The following is a 23,822-nucleotide window of genomic DNA, read 5'->3' as shown; positions in this document are numbered from 1 at the left end:
TTTACTGCATAATACATTACCATTTAGGCCTAGAGAATTTTCAAATATGTTTATAAAAAACGTTTTAAATTTTAACAGTTACCAATATATCTAAATAATTATAAAATACACTGGAATTTCGCTGTTCAACTGACAATTAACTTTTAAAGCATGCACCTCATGTAGTTGCCTTAAATCCTTAGGCTCAGAAACTGATCTGAAGTCTACAGCAATTTTTCCAATAGGTCCTCTGAAATTACCTTAGAACTGCAGGTCTTACAGACTAGACCCAGGTTTTTCACAATACACTTCCCCCTTTTTTTGTTTGTTCTCCTTTTCAGTGGCATTAGTTGTACAGTTAACTTGTAACTACAATTATCGATTTTCTGCAACATATGTTTCTCAGTATGCTACACTTAAACACACCGAGAAAGCAATTATCTGAAAGGTATTTCTGAAGTGGCTTTTTATATCCTCACCAAATAGTTACACTTCACTTACCACACATAACCAAAAGCTATCAAAGCATAGTAAGAAAAAGTAAACCAGAACAAGAAGGAAGAGAAACATTAACTTTCGAGCTACATGTCTCAAAAAACTTCACAAAATCTACAAGGTTTTCCACTGTTTGCAGTGAAGCGTGATGCCACAGTAGTCTTTCCTTTCATATAAGGGGACAGAGCCTCAATCTGCCGGTCTAGTGGATTTCAGCAATTTATAAAACCTCATCTCTATCCTTTGTTTCCCCTCTCCTCCTCTGCCTTGAGTGAGCACTGAACATACCTGTGTAAACCCAGGCATTCCTTAAACAGTCTCTAGAGACAGAAGCCTATGCATCTTTTCCCCTCCACCTTAATATACAAGCTTACGGGAGTTCATGTACACCCTCAAGGGCATGTTAAGACAACCGAAGGCTTCCTTCCCATTTCTGCCAGCTTGTAACGTCAGCAACAGATGTCCTTCCTTCTGAATTAACAAACACGAACCTAAATATCTTCTTTCTGGACCTTTCATCAGACCAGTCCTGCCTGAGAACAGAATCTACAGCATATTCTGTTAAAACGGAATATAAATCTACGATTTTGCTGTATTTAGCCACTTGGTATCTCTTAGAGAGACCTATCTTAGTCTTCCAAATGTTTTAATTTGTTATAATCCCATACAACATTTCACTGAAACACTTTTCAAACCAAATGCACCTATTTCATACAGCTTCAGGCTTGTTCTTTAAACATACTCTTGATTCCTTCAAATATAATCTGTTGATCCCCTTCAGATTAGCCACATATAGGGTACAACATGCTCATATTTTAACACTGAACTGACTTTACCTTAGATTCACTATTTCCATTCCACCAGTTCATTAAGCGAGTTCTAAGAACTAAGCTTGTATTTAATATTAAAATACCCGAATCACATATGCAAGTCGTACTTGTTCAGAGAAAACCCAGTTCTTCTCCAGAAAGAAATTGCAAAAACACGACTCATTTGCACTTAAGCCTGAGTTTCTGAGAAAAAAAAAATATACAACAGTCATTTTACCCCATTTTTACTTACCACTGCCTCCATATCTGAAATATTTGGTGGTGCATAGGTTGTTTGTACCATAAACTTGTGTTTACTCTTCTCATTTGGGTCATAGTCAAAAGGCTGCAGCATTACTGTTCACAGGAAAAAAATAAAGGATAAAACTCTTGATTCTTCAGCTAATCACTGTAACAAGCATGCTATCTATACGCTTCAGATTTGCTTCTCACTGAACAGACACTGAAAGTTGAAATGCAAAAGACAGTATTGAAAATACAGCAGATATACACTGTAGCAACCAGTACTGAGAGGAAAGAGCTTGTAAGTTTTTCAGTCTGGTGTAGATGACATTAATTATTTCTGTAATTACTATAGCTAAAAGGCATTTCATATACAAGTATGAACAAACAGATCCTGTAAGGCAGACACCAAAAAAAAAACCCCCAAAACAAACAAACAAAAAAACCCCACAAACTCAAGCAAACAGCACAGGACTTTGCTTTGGAATAAACACATTGTGTGATTAAATGCACGCAAATTTAGAATTGTAGCACACATTACAATAGTTACACGGGAGGTGGGAGGTGGTATATTAATCTAAGCTGGGAGCAAAACTACTAAAATACTTCAAAAACTACAGTTACTATAGGAGGTAAAGCTGTCTAGGGTTTTAATAATACATCTTCAAAATGCTTTCAAACTGAGCTCTTTGTAAAAAAAAAATCTAGCATTTAAGTTATATAATAACTACACAATATATTATACTCAGGTTTTAACATTCTTAACCGTAAATCCAGTCTAACAGTTAAAAGTACTCCAAAAACCAGGTACACAATTTAACTCTATGCCATGTTTTGGGTCTCCATTGCACCTTACCAGCAAATAGAGGGATGAGAGTCAAAATCAAATTCCCTGTAAAGGCAGCTTTAAGTGAAACATTAAAATAAAATGCATAATACTCCTTGCATTTTATCTTATGTATTTTCTCTCTGCATTTTCAGCTTTCAACATATTGTAATGCAGATTTAAAAAAAAAAAAAAAAAAAAAAGAAAAAGAAAAAAAACATACCACCACCTGGATGGAACCAGATTCTTTGACACAACAAAGTCTGTGCTACAACTTTTTGTTGTACTTTTTGCTACCAGAGTTTGATTATGCAAGCAGTTTATACTTTCTAAATTAATGCCTTTTCACTGTATTTTCAGCTTTCCAGAGTTTAAAACTCTGTTGGTTAAGAACAGAAACTTATGCTTCTAAAGTTGTTATTTTGAGGTGTGCACAATCCTGGTGAAAAAAATTACATCACTGACAGTATAGCTTCCATTATTTCTACAATACAATACTTTTAAATGAAAGCTTTAATTACAGCAGCGCGGCACCACCTTCATCCATCCAAGTTATACAAGGTCATCCAGGCGCAGACTGTGTTTTTACACTACATAGCAGCTGTCCCGGTCATCCTGGCATCACTATTATGTGTGTGGTTTCTTTAGTTCACAGGGACTGAAATAACACGATGTTTATAATACAGACCAGGAGATTACAACTTTTATAGGATATAGTTGCATACCCAGGGGCATATTATAAGGGTTTGTAGAACCACCTGAATACACAAGTTTTGTTATCATAGTGCTGGGGGACTACTGAAGCAGAGAGAGGGATACACAACAAGCAGCATCTACCTCCAACCATACTGGCTGGAGCAGACCCTGAAACAAACTATCATGTTAGCCCCCTTGTCTCCTTTCAGAGACAACTAGTTGCCTTAGTCCAGATGGGAGGACTGAACAACACAAATTATATTTAAACATGTGTATGTAGGTACAACACTTGTGACTTGGTCTATCAGAGGATAAGGACTCAGAGAAGCTGAAGTAGTTTTGGATAAAGATTTAAAAAACCCCAAGAATAACATTTCTGGAGTCCTATCAACAGGTATCTGTAAATGTACCTATAGCAGAAATACTGACTGAGCTAGAAAAATACACTGTAGTCTCTGAACAACCTTCCCATATATTCTAAACCAATTTGTAGACTTCAATACTGCTATAGTTTTAAACAATTCAATTATATTTTCCACAATTCTGAATCTTCATTGGATGTACAGTTCAATATGCTTCCCTTCACAGAAAGTAAATTCTTCACGGTAGGACTGAACTGCATTAGTATATAAAATGCTAAGTGCAGTATCAAAATTACTAACTTGGCCTTTCCATTTTCCATTCACTAGTACCTATGAGAAAAGTTACTTCTAAATTTAATTACACTGCCACCCAACCTTAGGCCTTAAGTACTAGTTACAATTTGCAGGTGTTTGCTACAGGATGGTTATATATTTTTTTTTTCCCCTTGAACTTTATATACAATGTAATCAAAGGGTAAGTGAATAATCTGAATCAGATTTATCTCACAAATAAAGTACATAAAGGAACTGCATTATTTGACATGCTTTCAAACAACCTGTTTGGAAAGGTTTAAAAGTCAGGGTTTTTTCTTAATCATTGGTCCCACTGTGGTCCAAAACGTAACTGATCAAACTAAATACTTCTTCCATATATCAATGCTATAGCAATTTATCTCTAAGATTTTTTCCATTATGGCAAAACCAGCTTTCCATCACCACAGAACTTCTTCACATGCTGGCAGAATCCCTGGATAACTAGTTAAATAACTTTACGTTCTTTGGCCACTCGGTAACAACTGAAAATCTCATTTAATTGAAAAGCTGCAGAAAAAGACAATCCACAAATTCAAAGAGCTCTTAAAGCTCTTCATGATTTTAAGTAATCATGGAAAATCTCCTAAATATACGAAAGCACAGTTTTAAACATATTCTTGGAATCCCCGAGTCGTCCAAAGATCACTTCTAGGGGAACCGCAATAAACAGTTATGAAAGCAAGCCTCTTGTTAATAGGCCTAGGTTTTCTACACAGGAGGGCTTTCTCTCCACAAAATAAATGTCAAAGGGGTCTGAAAACCAGAAGGAAGAACAATAACAAGTTTTCTAAAAGAAGAGTAACACACTATATTCTGAAAAGAAAAAACAACAAGCAATTGTTAACAACAAGCAATACATGATACAATAATAAATAGTTAATTTAGGGCATCAAGGTAAAGAAAAACAGATCTTTCCAAATCAGTATTTTGGGGAGGAAAAAAGAAAGTGTAAACATTGCTGAAGAAGGCTACCTAGTGATTCACAATTAAATGATAAACAAAAAACCCATGGACTTTCTTAAAATGACTGTAAATTACATCTCCAACAATAGATTTAAAAACTGGGTTGACTTTCAATGAGCACGATGCATTATATAGGCTGAAGTCAACGTTTAGTTTTGAAAACAGTTTCAGCCCATGGTATCCTAGAGTGAATTCTCTCTGCACAACAACATGAGATAAATCTATTTTTAATTATATGAAAGATGAGTCAGCAGTGAAAAGATTCAGTTGAGAGATCGATGAGATAACAAAGTGGGTCACTAGAAAAATCATCTGCATAGTTAGCTTACCAAGTGACCCAAAAGAAATCATACGGTTAAAACCAAAAAGATTAAGCTGACACTTCGGGAAGAGAACTTAATTCTGAAAAGCACTGTAACTAAACAAGTACACGTGAAAGCATCTTGAGGGGCGGGGGGGGGGGGGGGGGGGGGTGTCGTCACTGTAGCTGATTAACTGCATGAGAATCCAGTAATACAGAAAAAGGGATATCAAAGATTCCCTGCTATGCAAACTGAAGAGTCAAGCAGTATGATACTGTTTCCCTTTATTGGTGAATCTGAAGCTGAAATACTGTTTACAGCTCCAGTATTATCTCATTTAAAACACTGAAATATTCCAAGCATTAAAAGAATGACATAACTATGAAAACACATTTTAAAATAGGCAAATGGAATTCTTCAATCTCTGAAAAGAACGTCCAGCAATATCTTGATTGTGATATATGACTACCTACAGGAAAGATCCCTGATACCAGATCAAACACCCAGTCAAGACAAAATGGCTGCAAGTCGAAGTTGAAGATGGAAATGAAGTAGGCTTTTGACTACTTGAATCATGAATCAGTTCTCAGTAAAATGATCTTTCATCCACAAGATGCTGGATTGTCCACGGTAAACAATGTTGAAGTTTTAAAGGGTCACGTTCTACAGATCATATTAGATAAGTAAACTGGTGTCTCTCCTACAAGAAAACTTAGTCTAAGGTTTCAATCAACCATAAATACAAAGTATTTCTGAGTTACTCCTTGCAACATTTGAACACATAACCTGAAGCTTCTCCAGCTTCTTTTAAACTTCCCAAAGGGTATAAGAATATGAATCTGAAAAGCTCTGAGGTTTGCTCCATGTTCCCCTCTTGCTTTGCTATGGCTCTGCAATCATTCTACAAAAATTAACTTTCTAGACTTAGAACACGAGCTCACACCTGTATTGCCTGTGATCTCCACAACCTATAAAGATGGGATTACCCGCTCTCCAAGTTGGGAAATATGGTATGTCTAGAGAAATAAAAGAGTTTCTCACCTCTTGGAGTCACTGGTTTGAGAATCCCCTTTATTCTGGAGATTCCTACCTCTAGATAATTGGGAGAATGACCCATGAAAATGTTACCAAATCAAGACTGACACTTAGTCTTATCCCATTTCCTTGACAATGTCTACTCCCACGATAACTAACACCTGGTCTTTTTGACACACACATTGCATAGGATTAGACCATTATACATCCAACTAACTTCATTCTGACAATCCACAGAATTTTGAATGTAAGCCAAATTTACATGGAGTTTCATGGAAAAAAAATAAAATACTGTCTGGCTTCAGGGCTCACACTCTGCTGAAAAGGATATTTTTTTCTTTTTTTATTCTCTCACCTAAAAAAAACCCAGAAACAGAATAAGGGGAGAGTGTCTCTATAGTGAAACATACTAGATTTTTCAAATTTAAGGGCTATGAACTGCTCCATTTACCTAAAGTAACAGCAAATCTAATTTTTAAAAGCAATTTAATGACTGCCACTTAACATATATTACTGTGATAAATGGAAGAACTATGAAACAACAGAGTTCAGGGACCAGTACCATGGTCAAAACAACTATTCAAAACAACAGAATGAATTATTTTGGGGGTTTTCTTAAATGCAATGAACTGCCAAATGTTAAAACTTTAAACACATCACAGCATCCAAGAAATGCCCTACTTCAAGATATAAGCATGAATATAGTAGTCTGAAGAACAGATACCGTTAAAGTCACTGCTATTTCCAACCTTCTTTTTCTCCTTTCAGACAGCTGCAGACAAATGTGACAAATGGCAAGTATTTCTATATGGAAGATTCTTCATGTATCATTGCAGGATCAAGCATTAGAGAGCTTCATTAAAGGCCTAAAACCACCTAACCTACAACTGCATATATTTATATTTGGTTTTACCTGAAACAATTACAGATGATCCTGGGTCAATAATTCCACTGTTCGGCCTCACACAGTATCGACGAGGTGCTGTGGTCTTCACTTTGAAGCATACTTTCCTATCTGATGGATTTCGTAGTTTAAGATTTGTAGTTACTACATCTGTAAAGGGACCTGGAAAAAGGGTTGTTGTTTTAAATATTCATGTAACTCTAGAAAAAAAAATCTGTGTATACATCACATATTTATAAAATACAACTTGATGGCAACAAAATTCTAAAAGCATGTTAAATCATACATCTGTTAAGCCCATACTGTTACACACAAAGCACGCTCTATCATCTTAGTTATAATAATAAACATTACAGCAATGAACAAATAATTCTTAAATAGTATAATAGACACAAGCTGCTGGTGCAAAAATTTCATATATATATATATATATGCTAATTTTACCAAATCATTCTTAACATTTTAAATACCTAGAAGGTAATGGTCATATGCAAATGTAAATTTTGCTGGAGTTTTCTTCAGGAACAGAAGCAACACACACTTTGGAACTCTTTCAAATGTTCAAAGATAGAAACACTGTGATACTGAAACATACTAACTGCTCTTGAGATTTCAAATTTCAACTTCTTTTGTGCTTCTGAGCTCCTATAGACTTGACAGAAACAGACACCAGCCTCATCTTTTAAACTCAAAATAGGCAAGAGAGATGATATGTTGTTTATGCACTTACTCTATAACTGATCCACAGGAAAGAAGTTATAGTTGCCATATTTACATATTCAATGCAGTGTATTCTCTAAACTGTGTTTATGTTAAACCACCAGGATAGGACTTGCCTCTAAAACTGGACTGGACAAGAGGCACAATTTCAATGTCAAGTTGCAAAAGTATGTCTTCCAACAAAGGTCACTGCCACGTGATGCCACACAGTAACAGCACAAAAAGCAAGTAAGGTTCACACTGTTCTGAGCTGTGTTAATGTCCCTTACGTTTGTGTCATCTGAAAGCAAGGCTGCACAGGCACTAAAAGAATGTAACTTAGAAAATGGAATCTCATATGAATATGAAATCAATTCAATAATATTTCATTGTACATAAATTTGAAGAACCTTCTTTATCATTCCTTACAAATTACACATTAAATTAGTACAAAATAATTTTCATCAGTATTGAAAACATGACAATTACTTTTCCATTAAAAAAACACAAAGAAAGCAAATTTTAGATTAAATTGGATGAAAGCTATACATGATATGAACAAGTTGTAAGGCACAACAAAACCACTAATTGCATGAGACAAAGGAAGTAAACTAAACTCTTTTCTGAACACCTGATTCCACAGAGGCATCTGGACTATTCCAAAGGAAACGGTACTGGCCACTATTAAACATGTTACTACACTAGAGGGCTCACTACCCGACAGATATCTTTGTCTCATTCCAAACGCCAGATTTTGAGAGTCTTGACGCAAACACCAAGATACAAATCAATACAGGACTAAACCAGGAATTAATAAGAACCAGAATACAGAGACGTAGACAAAGATAAATGCAACCTAGGTTTACATTCAACAAGGTTCTTCTGTGAAAATAAGAACTGGTAGTACTTGTCAGAAACTTCATTTCTAATCTAGCTTTATACGATGGATTAAATAGTCACCCTCTCAATCCAAGCAAATTTTACACAGCACACACAAGGATGATTTACAAAACTACTTCAAAGTTTCCTGCCACTTGCCTCTTGACGGGTCTTGCAGGATCCAGTTGCATTTATTATAGTGTGGTCCAAAAATAACTCGCATCACCCATACCACAAGCTGAACTAAAATCAGGCAGCTGAACACTCCTCTAAATCTAAGGCTGGTGATACACTCAGAAAAGACCAAACATCTATTTTTGAGCTACACAAACATTTTTGAGGAAGTTGTTCAGAGACTCTTAGTAATAGCCACCTAGGCATTGCCTTTGCAGTGCCCAGCAGCATACAGCACCTTGAATCTGGCTTTCAAAGGTGGGGGCTGCTTTTTTTAACTGCAACTCTAGACAGCCTGAGGAGCTCTGCTTCTCAGTCATCTCAACTACTATTACTAACAAAATTCCACTCAAAGGAAAAAAAGGCTCATTTCAGAGGCTCATTTTGAAAGGCACAGTCACCAAGAAAAGGAGCTATACTATTAAAAAATAGCTTACTTAAGACAAAGCAGTGAATTTATAAAGTGATGATAAACTGTTTTTTAAACTTTAGGAAAAAAAATGTTGTTCCTTTTGAGACGTGAAAGCTGCCCTAATGCCTGCCTTCTCAAAGTACATAGTAATGAGATAGAAGTGACAGGAAATATCAGAATAATTTGAACAGCATTTTGAATCCTAACACCACAGATAATTGGGAAAAAAATAAATCTGCTTTTGTTCCCCAGGTACATGAATGCAGTGACCTCCTTTGCATTTCCTGGATACTTCCCAAAAAAACAAAGAACCTTTAGCTCAGGGACATTTTTTAGTATCAGACATTTCTTTCAGAGCAGACTGAAATCTTTTTCAAGGTCTAGAGCACCCTTCTTACAGCTTTACCTTTCCCCTGCTTTTTAAAAGCTTTAAAGAAAAAAAAAGCTGTATAAAGCTTCTGAGACTTGCAACCACCAGTTTTCATAAACAGCTGATAACAAACTGGTGTACACAAGGAAAAGATGACTGAATTTCACTGTTCCTGCAGAATCCAGCTGTTGTGGTAGTTCAGCGGCATACCAACAGACAGCACTGATCCGAGCATGGACAGGCAGGAAGAGACGCGAGGACAGTAAATCAGAAAAACATCTCTCTAACCACTCAGAAGCCACACAATCTAAATTAACGTAACATAGCCTTCAAAAAAGAAACCAGGCAACAGCAGAAGAGGATTCTGGAGTTCACATTCACACAAACATAAACACCACTACCCTTGGGGGAGTAAGGAAATAAAGTACAAGCTGGCACTAACAGTCTGAGCGCAAAAAGCCTAAATCATGATGGTTACTTGAGAAAAACAAGAGAAGGGAGGGGAGGGGTAGAATCAGGAAGGAGAAACGCTTTGGCTGTACCACACAGCATCTAAACAAAGAAAAGAACAGGCAAAGATGGATAGACTCTGCACATGCATCAAAAGATGGACAAATGCATGCCAGCTTCATCTCAGAAAACATACAGGTATATCAGGACAGCATTATCCTCTGAAAAAGAGCATCTCACTGCTTGCATGACACCCAGGCCAAAGCTGGTTTTTATTGGAGCACTTAACCCTCAGACTGGCTGATTTCTAACTGTACCCACCAGACAAAACAGGTCGCGAGTACCCTCTACTGTTGTTTGCCCAATACTTCCACTGTAAACTGCTTAAGACTATCTTTTATCTTACATTTGTACAACTTAAGACAATGGACTTCTGGATCTGCAACTAGGGTTTTCAGAAGCTGTGGTAATTAAACTAACAAAATTCTCAAGCTATACAAATATAAATATGATGTCTAATGACAAGAGATCATTGCTTTATAGATCTATTTTTTCAATCTAACAATCTCTGGGAGTCAAAGCTACTTTAAAGGGGACAGGGAGTTCAGCAACCCCCTTATAGCAGTGTAAATTCAAGACACCAATGACAGCATCTTCCTAGAATAAAAGTTGTGAGAGTGCCAGATCATTCCAACAGTTTTGAACGGAGCCATGACAATCCATGCCGAGATTTTTCCTGTCTTTTTGACTTACAAGAAAGAGTCTTAGAAAGGAATGACAGACATCTACCTAATCACACCCAGAAATACTAGATATCTCCAAAAACATTAGGTACTGAATTTCTACTCCAGCAATCTTACAGTGCAGCACTAACGCTGGGGTTGCCTCTGCCAACTACACATCACAGACTACAGCAACTAGTGGGCAAGGAAGAAGCGACACAAATTCAGCAGAGCCAGTTTCCACTGCTGAAACACAGGGCCAAGTTTCCTGGCTTGCCACAAGCTTGCCAGTTACATTGCAATAAAACCAAAATACTATGTATTACTGGACAGGTAGAACGTGTACAGAGATTGTTTTGATCAACAGTGTTTTCTTCTCTTCAAATTTAAGTCTCCTTCAGTTCCTCAGCTCCAAAAGTCATCCTTCTACTGCCTGGGATGGTCAAACATAAGGGAAAAAATGATGACATGAATATGCCTTTCTAGAGTGGGAAGGAAGAGCTCAAACCAACCTCCTCAGCCTGGGGTACCCCTGGGAAAGGTGAGAGATCACCATCAGTATCTCTAGTTGTTGGTAGTACAGAGTGAATATAAAAGAACTTCGAAGAAGCGGACAGGTTTGGTTATCAAGGAGGTCCATTCAAATTAGTAAATCTGTCACAATGCACACACAGAGCCTGTCACAGAATATCACCTACCTAAAACTGGATAAGAAATTATCATTTTATTAAATATAAAATCTTTGATAATTAGAAGGCAGATAACTGGAGTTATAAAAAAATGAGCATGCACTATTAAACAGATTCAACAACATTTTATATGTAAAACCTTAAGGGTTAAGTATATCGTCTCTTTAAGACACTGAACAATAGCTGTTATAAAGACGTATATCTAAGATGATTGCCAGAAAGCACTCCCTTTCATGCACAGAACTAAAGTTTATTTCAGCTGTAAACTGGCACAGTAAAGGGATATATTCAACCACATCTGAAAACAATATAAGCACACATAAAAAAGTACACAGACTGGCAAAAGGAACCCAAACTCCTTAAAATGTGTAAATTACAGTGTTAATTTCAAAAACTATGGGGATTATATGCTTTAAGTGAGATGCTGGTTTTTTCACAACTGTTTCATTACCTTTGAAATTCCAAGAGCACCTGAAAGATACAAAGCACTTCAAGACATCTTTACCAAAACAAACTGGGGAAGTTTTCTTTCAGCACACAATAAAGTCAGGTTGGGCAGGCAAAGAAAAATCATTTAGTGCATTTGACAATTTGAGCCCTAATAAATGAGAAAGGAATTAAAGTCAGTAGGATAAAAACTAGCAATAATATTATAAAGCCAGAAAGACAAATTCTGAGAATAAGTGAACTAACTTTTGTGATAGACCTGACAGTAACAGAGTAGGATCTCCACCAACTCATTCTGCTAGAATCAGAAGTAAAAACAGAATAAAGAAAGAATAAGTTAACATAGCCCCATGTAATCTACATTTGTACAATGTAATAAAAAAATATTTAATTAGGCCAAAATTTAATTGTTTTTCTTTCCCATCATTTGACATGGCAATCACAGAATGGTTGAGGTTGGAAAGAACCTGTGGGGTCATCTGGGCCAACCTCCTGCTCAAGCAGGACCACCCAGAATCAGTTGCCCCGACAGCTTTTGAATATCTCCAAGGACAGAGACTCCACAGCCTCCCAGGGCAACAGTGCCAGTGCTTGGTCACCTTCATAGAAGAAAAAAGAAGAAAGAAAGAAAAAAAAAAAAAAAAAAGCGTTTTCTACTGTTCAGAGGGATCCTCCTGAGTTTCAGCTTGTGCTCTTTGCTTCTGGTCCTGTCACCGGGCACCTCCACAAAGAGCCTGGCCCTGTCCTCTTTGCGCCCTCCCTTCAGGTATCTGTGTACACTGGTAAGATCCCCCTGAGCCTTCGCTTCCCCAGGCTTAGCAGCCCCAGCTCTCTCAGCCTGTCCTCGCAGGAGAGATGCTCCAGTCCCTTCAGCAGCTTTGGGGCCCTTCATCGCACTCTCTCCAGTATGTCCATGTCTCTCTTATAATGGGGAGCCCCTGAACTGGACCCAGCACTCCAGCTGTGTCTTCACCAGTGCTGAGCAGAGGGGCAGGATCACCTCCCTCGACCCGCTGGCAAGGCTTCTCCTGGTGCTGCCCGGGACACCACTGGCCACCCTGGCTGTGTGGGCACATTGCTGGTTCACAGTCAACTTGGTATCCACCATGACCCTGAGGGCCCTTTCTGCAAAGCTGCTCTCCAGCTGGTCAGACACCAGCATGTACAGGTGCATGGGGGGTTATTCCTCCCACGGTACAGGACTCTGCACTTCTTGCTGAACTTCAAAAGGTTATCATCAGCCTCTTTTGCGATCTGCCAGCTCACTCTGCACTCGTGCATGCATTCCATCAGGGCCCACGGACTAGGTATGTCCAGTTTACTTAAGTATTCCCTGACCTGATCATCCTCCACCAAGGGTAATGAGGGAAAGATGTCTAAAAATGAAAGACCAGTGGCCTGCAGCAAGTCAAAACTACCTTGACTGTCAGATAAGAAAAATAATCTTAAAATATACATAAAGCACTTATCTAAATGGAACTTTATAGTACTTTCTGAAAAAAGCATAGGTGACAGCTGACACAAAACTGAGAGATTTGTTATTTCCATACATTACTTTTAAGAAATTAATATTCAGACCTCTGTGAAAATAATCTGAAGAGAATACATAACATGGACTGCCAATGAGCCTAATCCCTTCCTCTTGAAATACCAAAACCATAACCATTCAAATACCTTCTTCAACTGGAAGAAAAATTCCGACTGACAAATTACCTATGTTAAAATTACTCCTGGTCTACGAAGCATAACAGCTTACATTTCATGGATTAATACTTCAACACTAGAGGTCTGAATGATCAGGAATAATCAGTGGATGAAGGTGCAAGATCAATAATACCTACAAATAACCATGGCTCTCATGTAGATATCCATACATTAGAGCAATAATACAAAATATTTCCTTCTTTTTCTACCCTAGCACTTGAGAAAGTTATTAGTTTTATCATCAACCTGTACATAAATGTCAGAATGCAAAAGGCTTCATAAGAAAGCTGACACATCTCAGTGCCCAGAGCTCCTGAAGGCTGATTCTATGCTAGCGCTGTTTACCGTGGGTAACATCAGATTTCATCTGAGCTCCCCACAATGACACGCTGTCTGCATCCATGCTGATGATGTATCTGTCAAAGATTTTTCCTTCTAAGAAATGCTGAGACAATGCCCAGTTTTTAATCCTAAAAGATCTTCCTGTCAAACAGGCAAGCAGAGCCTATATATGGTTATCCAGGTTGCTAGACGTGCTTGTGCAGATGCTGGCATGCATGCATGCTTTACTGGGGTCTGATGGCAAAGGTGAAACCTTTTGCCTGCCATTCTGACAGAAAAGTCAGTGATACAATACAGTAGCATTTCAAAGCAGACAAACCGAACAATTTTCTTTCTTACATTTTCTTACTGGATCTAAATTTCATATTCATCCCAGCTTGTTACTGACATGTTGTTAATGGCCAAAAACACAGTAAAAAAGTAATAAGCATTTATCTCAATGGTAAAGTGGAGCCACAGATCATTACCATGAATTCTGGTAAAGAGAACATTATCTGGTATATATAATAGATGAAAAACAGACTAAAAGGAGACTGTCCTGCTTTTAGTATTAAATATGGACAACGGTTTCTTTAGCCTCCACAACAACACACAACACTATTAGTAAGATGGTGTACAATGGAACAACCTTACCCAAAGATATTAATGCTTGTATTTAGCTTAAACTTTATAATCTAGCAGTCTTGAGTCCAATTCAGTCATATAGGTCTATTCTTGATGTTTTCCTGTTGAAAGAGTGCCTTTACTAAAGAACTGTCACGTTACTAACATCAAAGGCATGCTTGTTATTTAAACTTAACCTCCACATTAGTGTAAATTCCTAACTTACAATTTAGCTTTATTTGGTTACATTGTTATTCTTGCCAAATACACATGAAGAGCATACTAAAATTAGTAGCTATTCTGCTAGGATAAAGTCTTAAGAATCTAATGATAAATAAAGTATTATTCATCCCAAAGTGCTCTCACTGTTGAAATAAGGGCAGTAGAAATATTTTTACCAGCTAAACATGAACATTTAAACCAGCAAATTATCCCCAAAGTCCTGAAAAAACTAAGCAATATGTACAAGCAATCTTTCAGTACAGATGCAGTGTTTACAATTTAGTTCAGTAAGGGCTGTGCTATTAAACCCTTCCTTGCTGGAGCAACTATTCTCTTTACTTGCATAAGGTTGGATAACTAATGAATTTGATAATTACAGAGGCTCCTGAATGTCAAGAATACTAGCTTGAACTAGAACTAAACGAACAAGTAGATTTTCCCTTTCTGTTCCCTTTTAAACTTGCTTTGCATTTTAACCAACTATAGCTTACAACAGGTTTCAGTTCCAGTGATGCTGAAAAGCCCAGCTCTGCTGTTTAAAATATTCAAATATTCAGCACTTTCAAATATGTATGCACCCTCAAATACAAAATTTACAATTGGATACACCTTTCTGATCTGAATGGCAATATACAAGAAACTCTTCAAACTCCATAGTAGTAATCAGAATATTTGCAATCATATCAGATGACAGCTGCAGTGGCACATAGAAAAATCAGTCTTTCTACAGAAGACCTGACCAAAAGCTGCTACTTAGCACTTTTCCCAGTGTGCTCGAAGAACTGGCTATCAGTGGCCAGACTCAAAGATTAAACACCAGAGCTCTTGCGGTTTTCACCAGTCTCCTTTCAAGTAGTATCCCAAGAGTGGAACAAAGTAACTTTAAAAATAAATTGATTTCACACTTCTCATGGACAAAAGCCCAGAAAGTTCTTTTAAAAAAAACCCAAACAGTTTCAGGTGTTTGACTGTTAAATGGTGCCTAACTTCAGCACATAATGGGCCTGGTCTAAACAGGCTTATATTATAAGACATTAAAATTTTCCACAGGCAGGTCCAGCTAACACTGAACTACACCCACAAAGACATTAACAACTCACTTTAGTTTCAGTGTGACCCTTCATTCTCTGGAAGCACAGACTACAGGTCTCCATCCCAAATCTCTGAAAGTCAAGTACAGCATATCCTACAGTCACTCAGGAAAACATGCTTTAAATAAAAGTTGCATCCAGTCACAGCCTTGTCACTCGGGCAGCATCACAAACTCCATTCCCTCATTACCTTCACGTCACAGTACTGAGCTGAGCTAATGCAGCCACGCTACCCATGACCAGTCAGCTCACTTCTATGGAAGCAGCTAGAAATCCAACTTGAGCCGTAACATGGAACATGGCTAGTAGACATACAAATTAAAAACCAGTTTTTACTTTCATTAGGTCTACTAGACTTAGTGGCCACATTAACATCACACTGTTAACACATTAAGCACGTTAAACCATCATATTCCTGTGAATTATAATTACTAAGTTTACTTCACAAATGGAACAGTTACTCCTAGGTATATGATTTTTAAATTTATGAACATTCCTTCTTACAAAGAAAAAAACATTAAACATGTACCTCAGCCAACCTATTCTAATGTCTTGGAATTTATGCCATGACATACTGGCTTCTAGCTCAAGTACATAATTAGGTACCACCACTGTCCTACCAAACTTTCAAGAAAATTGTAACCTCATGACCTAGGAGGAGCCTTCTGAAGTCCACATGAAGCAAACCATTTTGTAAGATCGCATCTAATGAATTTAAAACTATTTCTGCCCACATAGTTTTCAGAAGTTTGGTTCAGACTGACATGATTCAGATTTTAAATTCAACTAGTTTCTAATGATCTAAATACATTCATAGCCACTTGATGCCAATTAATTTTTGTACCAATCCTACCCTTTAGCCTACATAGCTTTTCTTCTCCCCGGTGCTTACCTCTTCTGATATATTATAGAGAGCAATCAAATCTCTTTTCAGTCTTCATTTTGCTAAGATAAACAAGCCAAGCTATTCTACTTCATTTACAACTCTTCATTTGCACCATTCCCATTTGGGTTAATTTTCACTGACTAGGGGTTGCCAGAGATGCATTTAGATAAAAGTTTCATCAATACCACAAACCTTGACATTAATACTTCCCTCACTACAAAACTATAGTTTCATTATTTGCCTTGTTTCATGACTTGTCACACTCACAATAAACCTGGAGTACTGCATCCAGTGCTAGGATCCCCAGTACAAGACAGACATGGAACTGTTAAAAATGGGATCCAGAGGAGGGCCACAAAAATGGTCAGAGGGCTGGAACACCTCTGCTGTGAAGAAAGGCGAAGACAGTTGGGGTTGTTCAGGCTGGAGAAGAAAAGGCTCAGAAGAGACTTTATTGCGGCATTTCAGTATAAAAGGGGCTTCTAAGAAAGATGGAGAAAGACTTTTTACCAGGGCCTGTAGTGACAGGACAAGGGGCAACGAAGTCAGACTGAAAGAGGCACGTTTGGACTGGGCATAAGGAAGAAATTCTTTATGATGAGGGTGGTGAGACATTGGAACAGCTTGCTTAGGCTGCGGATGCCCCATCCCTGGAAGTGTTGAAGGTCAGGGTGGATAGGGCTTTGAGTAACCTGGTCTAGTGAGATGTCCCTGCCCGTAGGAGGGGAGTTGGACTAGGTGATCTTTAAAGGTTCCTTCCAACCCAAACCATTCTATGAAATAATGTACTGACACCCAGTAAATCCAGTGGTAAAATCAAATTCTGTTTGGGGGATGCCAACAGAAAAGATGAAAAAGAAACAAATTAAAAAATTTTTAAAAAGACACAGATAGAGAGAGAAGGTGGTCTCAGATCAGACTGGTACACTGTACCCAGAACACTCACACTGCATTTTATTCCATATTCCATTTACCTCCATGTCTTTCATTATTATTTCCTCTAAGACTTTGCACACTGTCTAGGTCAGACCTATTCAAGCATTGAAGTGTCAAATTAAGAATTACTCCAAGTGAGACCACATTTTGAGAAACACAGGAGGGGAAAATTCTGATGTGACTATCTTTTCAAAATCCAGGCAAACCATTTTTTCTTCCTTTTTCATTATTCAAAAACAAACACCTGAAGTGCTACACCGGGATACTATTTAGAAAATTATCTTAACTCTCAAGACCTTGTTCATATAGAAATAAACCCAAAATATTTCTTTAATTTACATAACAATGCATTTTAAATACTTGCAAACCCTAAAATTAAATACGACACTGCCAAATAATTTACAATGTAATGAAATAACTGTATACAACACTAAAAACTACTAAAAGGCAAGAGAAGCTAAAGAGGCCAAGACCACTATGCACCACAAGATAAAGTCTTACTACCTTAAGGAAAACAAAGTTACCAGAACTCTTTTCTGCTTTTTTATTTTCACCAAGACATCAGAAACTGTCTTAGTAGTCATTTGCTGGTTTGGGGCTGGGGGCAGGGGGGGAGTAGGTTGGGTTGGGTTTGGGGGAGGAAGGTGGGTAGTTTGTTTTTGTTTGGTTTTGGTTGGGTTTTTTTTATGAAATTAGCTTATACACTTTTGTCTGGCTCATCTGACAATAAAAGCCTTGGATTGGAAGTTGACAACTTTCACAGTGGAAAATGTAATACTTATCTGATTAGTCAGTGATATTTTTTTCCACTTTACACACAACAAGTTCTCTCCAGCAGCCTCTTCCAACTTGAATTTATGGCTTGTAAACTGAGCACGTAATAACCCTTTAATGACTGATGGTCACAAAGATCTGATTAACAAACATCTCCCAAAGACAAAGTTGGTCAGAAAGTAAAATATATTCACAAACCACAGTCAAGCCAAAACAGGAACAATTTATAAAACCACAATGGACAGCTGGTGCACTAAATATTCAAAGCTATTAACTGATGCATAAAACAGCTCCTCTTGCTCATGTTAAGTTTCTACTTTTCAACTTGGTGTTGAACAATGGTACAGTGATCATGTATATATAATACAGTATTTTTTACAATATTGATTACGATGTATTACAGTGACCTAGAACACTTGCTTAGGCTATCAACAAGCAGAATGAGTAGGCACTTTACATTGATCATAATGTAAAGGTGAAGGTTTTACACCAATGACTACACCAGAAGTACAAGACTGTGAGGTTGGACAGTGTTTCTCTGTTTAGTGAAGATGCAATATTAAGTAAAACACAGTCCTACAAATTGCAGGCAAAGGAAAAACTTCCAAATCCTCACTGCTATATACCCCTATCATCACAGGGAAATCCTCCATTTTGAATCTTAAAACAAATGGCAAACTAGATCTGCCGAAATATAATCTAACACCTATAATACACCTATATTCACAGATCAATGCAACTCCCTTTTTATTAGCCAGTTTTAAATGCAATCTAACACCATGGTAGACACTTATGTATTAACATAGCATCACCTCATAAGAATACAACACCTGGTAAAAAATATCTTCCCTTCCTCTTCCTCAACATTCCCACCAATCATTCTGCGTCTCAATTTTTATTAACACCTACCATTAAAAAAAATCAAAATACTAACAAATATTACATTTGAGACAGGAAACAATGGATAGAAATACAGATACATAGGAACAGTAAACAATTCCAGGAATCCCTCTTAGATTAAAAAAAAGAAAATAAAAAAAAAAACCAACAAAAGTCGTCAAAGATTACTTGTTAAACACTGAGCCATTCTATGGGATATTCAATTTTTGTCATCACACAATATTCAGCTGGCAAAAATATTAAATGGAATCATTTCAAAATATCGAAAAGCCACAACCGTGTTACTAATCACTTACAACCAGTTTTTCACCTCTGCACTCCCATTGTTTAGTTTCAAAAACTTTCTTGAATGACAACACCAGAAAATTAACATCCCAATCACCTTTTTTTTAACCTGTTTTAGAAGTCTGGGACATCACAAATTTGTTGGTACTTTTGAATAGAGCGATATCATCAAGACACACACAAATACGGCACACAAAAATCACATTTGAGGACTTAGAATTCTGCCTACACTAAAAGATAACCTGGGCCAACTCTGGTAACAGACTTTGTGGGCAGGGGATGCATTTAACATTGAGCTATTTTTACCTTTAAATTCCACCTTCTCAATTTACAGCAACACATAGCCTGTGGCTTTCAATGTTACCAACAGTAGTGTAATGATTACAAAATCTACAGCAATATCTTTGTATTATTCAAAAGGTCATCGAAATCTGCATTTCAGAATGAGATATAATACTTAAGTGAACTGCTCTCTACCTCACCTGTAAAGTCATTTGAACATATTAACCAGCTGATCATTGATTTCACACACTAACAATCCTAGATTATTAATCAGATTAATAAGCAGAAATTAAAACATCACCTGTTTATAATAATCTCTCCCAATAACTCAAACCATCAAAGGGAAAATGTATTGCACACAGACATGCTCAAAAGCTGGTTTTAGTCTGCTGACTTGCTAACATTTCTAGCCTCAAGGTAGTAACAAAAAAAAAAAAGCGTGCTTCATTATTTTGAGACATTTACAAAGTTAACATAACTGGATTTCACACACTTCTAAGCAAGAACTTCAGCAAAGGACTTCAATTTAGAATATTCAGACATTTTTGTAATGTCTGACTATTGCTAGTCAGACATCTCTGAATCACATGAAATTCAAATTCCGAACACTGTCTCCTAATCTTCCAAGGCTCATCAACTAGTGCTGATTTTCAATTAGGTGTTGCAGAATCATGTCTTATTACTTAAAGATTTAAAGATTTGGTGAAGGTTTTCTAAAAAAGGACCATCATCCAAGACCAACTTAAATACATTAGTTACAATTGCAAAACTAGCTTCTTTGACTTAACGAAGACAGCTTCCATAAAAATGCTAGAAATCTTTGAACTGAAAACTTCAAGTGCTGCTATTTAACTACACAACTCTTTAAATAAAAATTATTTTTTAAAAATGTATTCACTCACATGGAACTAATTCCAGATTATCATAACCTTCACTAGACTAGAGCTACAGACATTATATGCATCAGTCACATGAAAAAGACCCCAGTAAGAAGCAGATGTTCCAGGTTCCAAATTAGTTGCTTTTAAGTGCCTCCTGTTTCAGTTCTTCCTATCTAGTCTCAAACCCAAACAACTTCAGATTTGAGAAGCTAAACAAAATACATTAGATACTTTCTGATAATAAGTTACACTTCTTCTGAGTCATAGTTTCTCTTACTAGCCAAAAGAGAACTCTCAGAAATCCCTTCTGCCAATAACGTATTCTTCAATGCAGTACTTCACAACTGAATTAGTTTGTGGCCCACAAACACCTCGGAATAATCAGCTAGAAAATACTGAAAGTGCACTCGATGCTCTCCCAACAGATAGCTTTTTCTATAGTGTATTACTGCAATAATATAGTAATAGAGAGCTTTTCATAGAGCATTAAGACTGCAGTCTCATTATGCTTCAGATTTTGTTTCTGCTTAGTCTGCTCTACAGAAATCTTCCTAATATATGCATTAGCCTGAAACCAAAGTTTATGCCTAAAGAATATACATTTCATGCGCTAAGTACATAAACACACAGCACAATAAAGATCACTGACTGACAATGGCTTCATACAGACAGCATTTCTAATCTAGTATTTATTCTATATTCCCTGTATCAATGCTGTTTCATATCACACAAATACAGCTTACTTGCAGCTTGAAGACAGCTCAACATTTGAAAGCTTTGAATTAGACACAGTAGCTTAATTCAAAAATTTAAAAAATCATGTATTTTCCCTAACCTGTTCTTGCAGTAAAAATACAGTGTATTGCAAGTATTGCAATCTGAGTGCAGACACATCTGACAGCATTTTAAACACAAAAAAACAGAAGCAAAAGAGGTAAGCTCCTGCTACAGTTTTGACTCTTCTAGATGTGCAATTAAAAAATTTCAAAATTGAAGCTATCAAGAAATTAGTATGTGTGATCAGACAGATTTTGGGGTTTAATGGTGGATCAATAAAACAAGTATAGTTTGTTACAAGTCTGTCTAAAAGCCAGGCCAGCCAAAGGTATTTTGGGGGAACAGTCTTCTTTGCTAATACAAACATTATTTTGTTCTAGTTGTCCATTTAAAGATTTTCAGAACATCGTAAATTCCAACCCCTCCCTCTAAAACAATGAAAAATGAGTCTACTAGAAACGGAAGATAAAACAAACATTTATAGGATGAGGCAAGTACACGTGCTGACACTAGTCACAAGTTCAGGAAACTAACAGCTTTAAGAAAATTCTAACATTTCTGATTCTAAATCTGAAACGTTCTGAGATTTTTCTCAATGCCCCTTATGGGTGTAAAATAGAAACAGGATACTACTGAAAACTACTTATTCCATCACGTTCTTCTTAACGCCCTTACCTCTCAAGGACCACTCATCTTCGGAAGAGCTTTCCTTTTCACAACTCTCTAATTTATTTATTTAGGAGAGAAAAAGCCCCCCCATGGTCACAGCGCTAAGCGGGCCCTATTCTGACAGAGGCATGTCACGCCGGTCAGTCATGCGGTCGGCACGCAATACCCAATACACAGAAACTTCCGAAACGCACACACACATTCCTCTCCCTCGTTCCCAAGAAAGGAGGGAGCTCCCCGTGTCCGTACTGAGAACCTGCCTGAAACGTGACAGCTTGGAGGAACGGGCGGGGAGCCACTGGCCAGGCCTGCGGGCCAGGCGGCAGCGGGCACAGTGTGCGAGAGCCTGCACCCGCACGTCGCCCCCCTCGCCCACCGCCGGCGCGATGGTGCAGAACGGCCGGAGCCCCCGCGGGCCGGCGGCGGGGCCGGGGCCGGGCTGGGACAGGCGCCCACCGCCGGCCCGCCAGGGCGCGGCACGGGGAGGCCAGCTCCGTGCCGCCAGCCCTCCCGCCCGCTCCCTCGGCGCGGCGGCGAGGCTTCCCCTCCCGTTCCGGACCTCCCCTGCCTCGGCAGCCAGGGGGAGACCTCCGGCCGGGGAACCGGCGGCCACAGCAATGACAGGGCAGCGACAGCTCCTCCCCGGGCCGGACCCGCTACTCCAGGGCCGGGCCTCCCGACCGGGGCGGTGACACGGCAGCGGCCGCGCCAGCACGCGCGGGGGGGACACGCGCGGGCAGGGGGCGGCCGGGCCGCCGGCGGGGGCCGGAAGGGGGCGGCCGCCCCCCGAGCGCCGCGCCCGGCAGAGCGGGCGCCCGCCGGGGCCGCGGACACGCTCTCGAGTCCCCGCGGGATCCCAAGATGGCGGCGGACGAGCCCGTTCGCCGGCTCGGCGGCGCCCCCCCTGCCCCCCCCGCCGGGCCCGTGCGGGCATGGCCCGGCACCGCGGCCCGGCGCAGGAGAGGAACGAGGCGCCCGGCGTCGGCCCAGCACGGAGGCGAAACGGGACCCCGCGCCGGGCCGGGCCGCCCTCCACCCCCCGCCGGGCTCCCCCTCACCTTTGAATTTGAGGTCGGTGGGCGGATCGAGCACCAGGATCTGCTCGTGCTTTGCCAGAGCCCCGGCGGCCGCCATCTCGCTCGCTCGCTCCGGCGGGAGGAGGCGTGGGGGGAGGGAGGAGGAGGGGCGGGAGGGGGAGGCCGGTCGGCGGCGCCGCTCCCTCGCGGCGGGCGGGCACGCGGGCGGTGGCTCCGCGCGGCTGCGGGCGCTGCCGGCGGGGCGCGGGCCGAGGGCGGGCGCTGCCGCCTGCCGCTGCGCGCGCTGCCGCCCCGAGCCGCGCTCGCCGCCCTCCCTCGCCCTCCCCGCGCGCCTGGCTCAGCGGCCGGCAACGCCACCCCTCCGCGGGCACGAGGGCGGCGGGGCCCCCTGCGCGCATGCGCCCGCGCCTGCCGGCTGCCCTGCGCCCGCGCCGGCGGCTGCAGCGAGACCCCGCGGCCCGGCCCTCACCGCCGCCGCCCACCGGAGCCGCCGGGGCGCGGGAGCGGAGCGGAGCGGCACGGGGCGGCCGGGGAGGGGAGGGGAGGGGAGAAGCCCCCTCTGGCCACACACGGTCCGGGCAGGGGCAGCGGCACAGCGCGCATGCGCCGCCGGAAGAGGAAGCGCGCGGCTGGCTCGCCCTTGGGGCCGTGCGGGAACCGTG

The 23,822-nt window shown here is 39.8% G+C and overlaps 1 protein-coding gene across 1 annotated transcript in view; it reads right to left on the bottom strand.

Moving 5' to 3' along the window:
* Positions 1-23,660, bottom strand: part of VAPA (VAMP associated protein A) — a 30,480-nt gene extending 6,820 nt beyond the window's left edge. Inside the window, exons 1-3 of the mRNA XM_056331073.1 lie at positions 23,182-23,660; positions 6,939-7,091; positions 1,537-1,640 (exon numbers count right to left, since the gene is read on the bottom strand). Coding sequence (XP_056187048.1) covers positions 1,537-1,640; positions 6,939-7,091; positions 23,182-23,257 — 333 coding nt within the window. The 5' untranslated portion in view covers positions 23,258-23,660. The remainder of the gene's footprint in view (positions 1-1,536; positions 1,641-6,938; positions 7,092-23,181) is intronic.
* Between the last annotated feature and the right edge of the window lie 162 nt (positions 23,661-23,822).

Source organism: Falco biarmicus, chromosome 3 (assembly GCF_023638135.1).
Source record: "Falco biarmicus isolate bFalBia1 chromosome 3, bFalBia1.pri, whole genome shotgun sequence".
Classification (NCBI taxonomy): domain Eukaryota; kingdom Metazoa; phylum Chordata; class Aves; order Falconiformes; family Falconidae; genus Falco; species Falco biarmicus.
The sequence above is the reverse complement of the archived record's forward strand: the minus strand, read 5'-3'. Positions and strand labels throughout refer to the sequence as shown.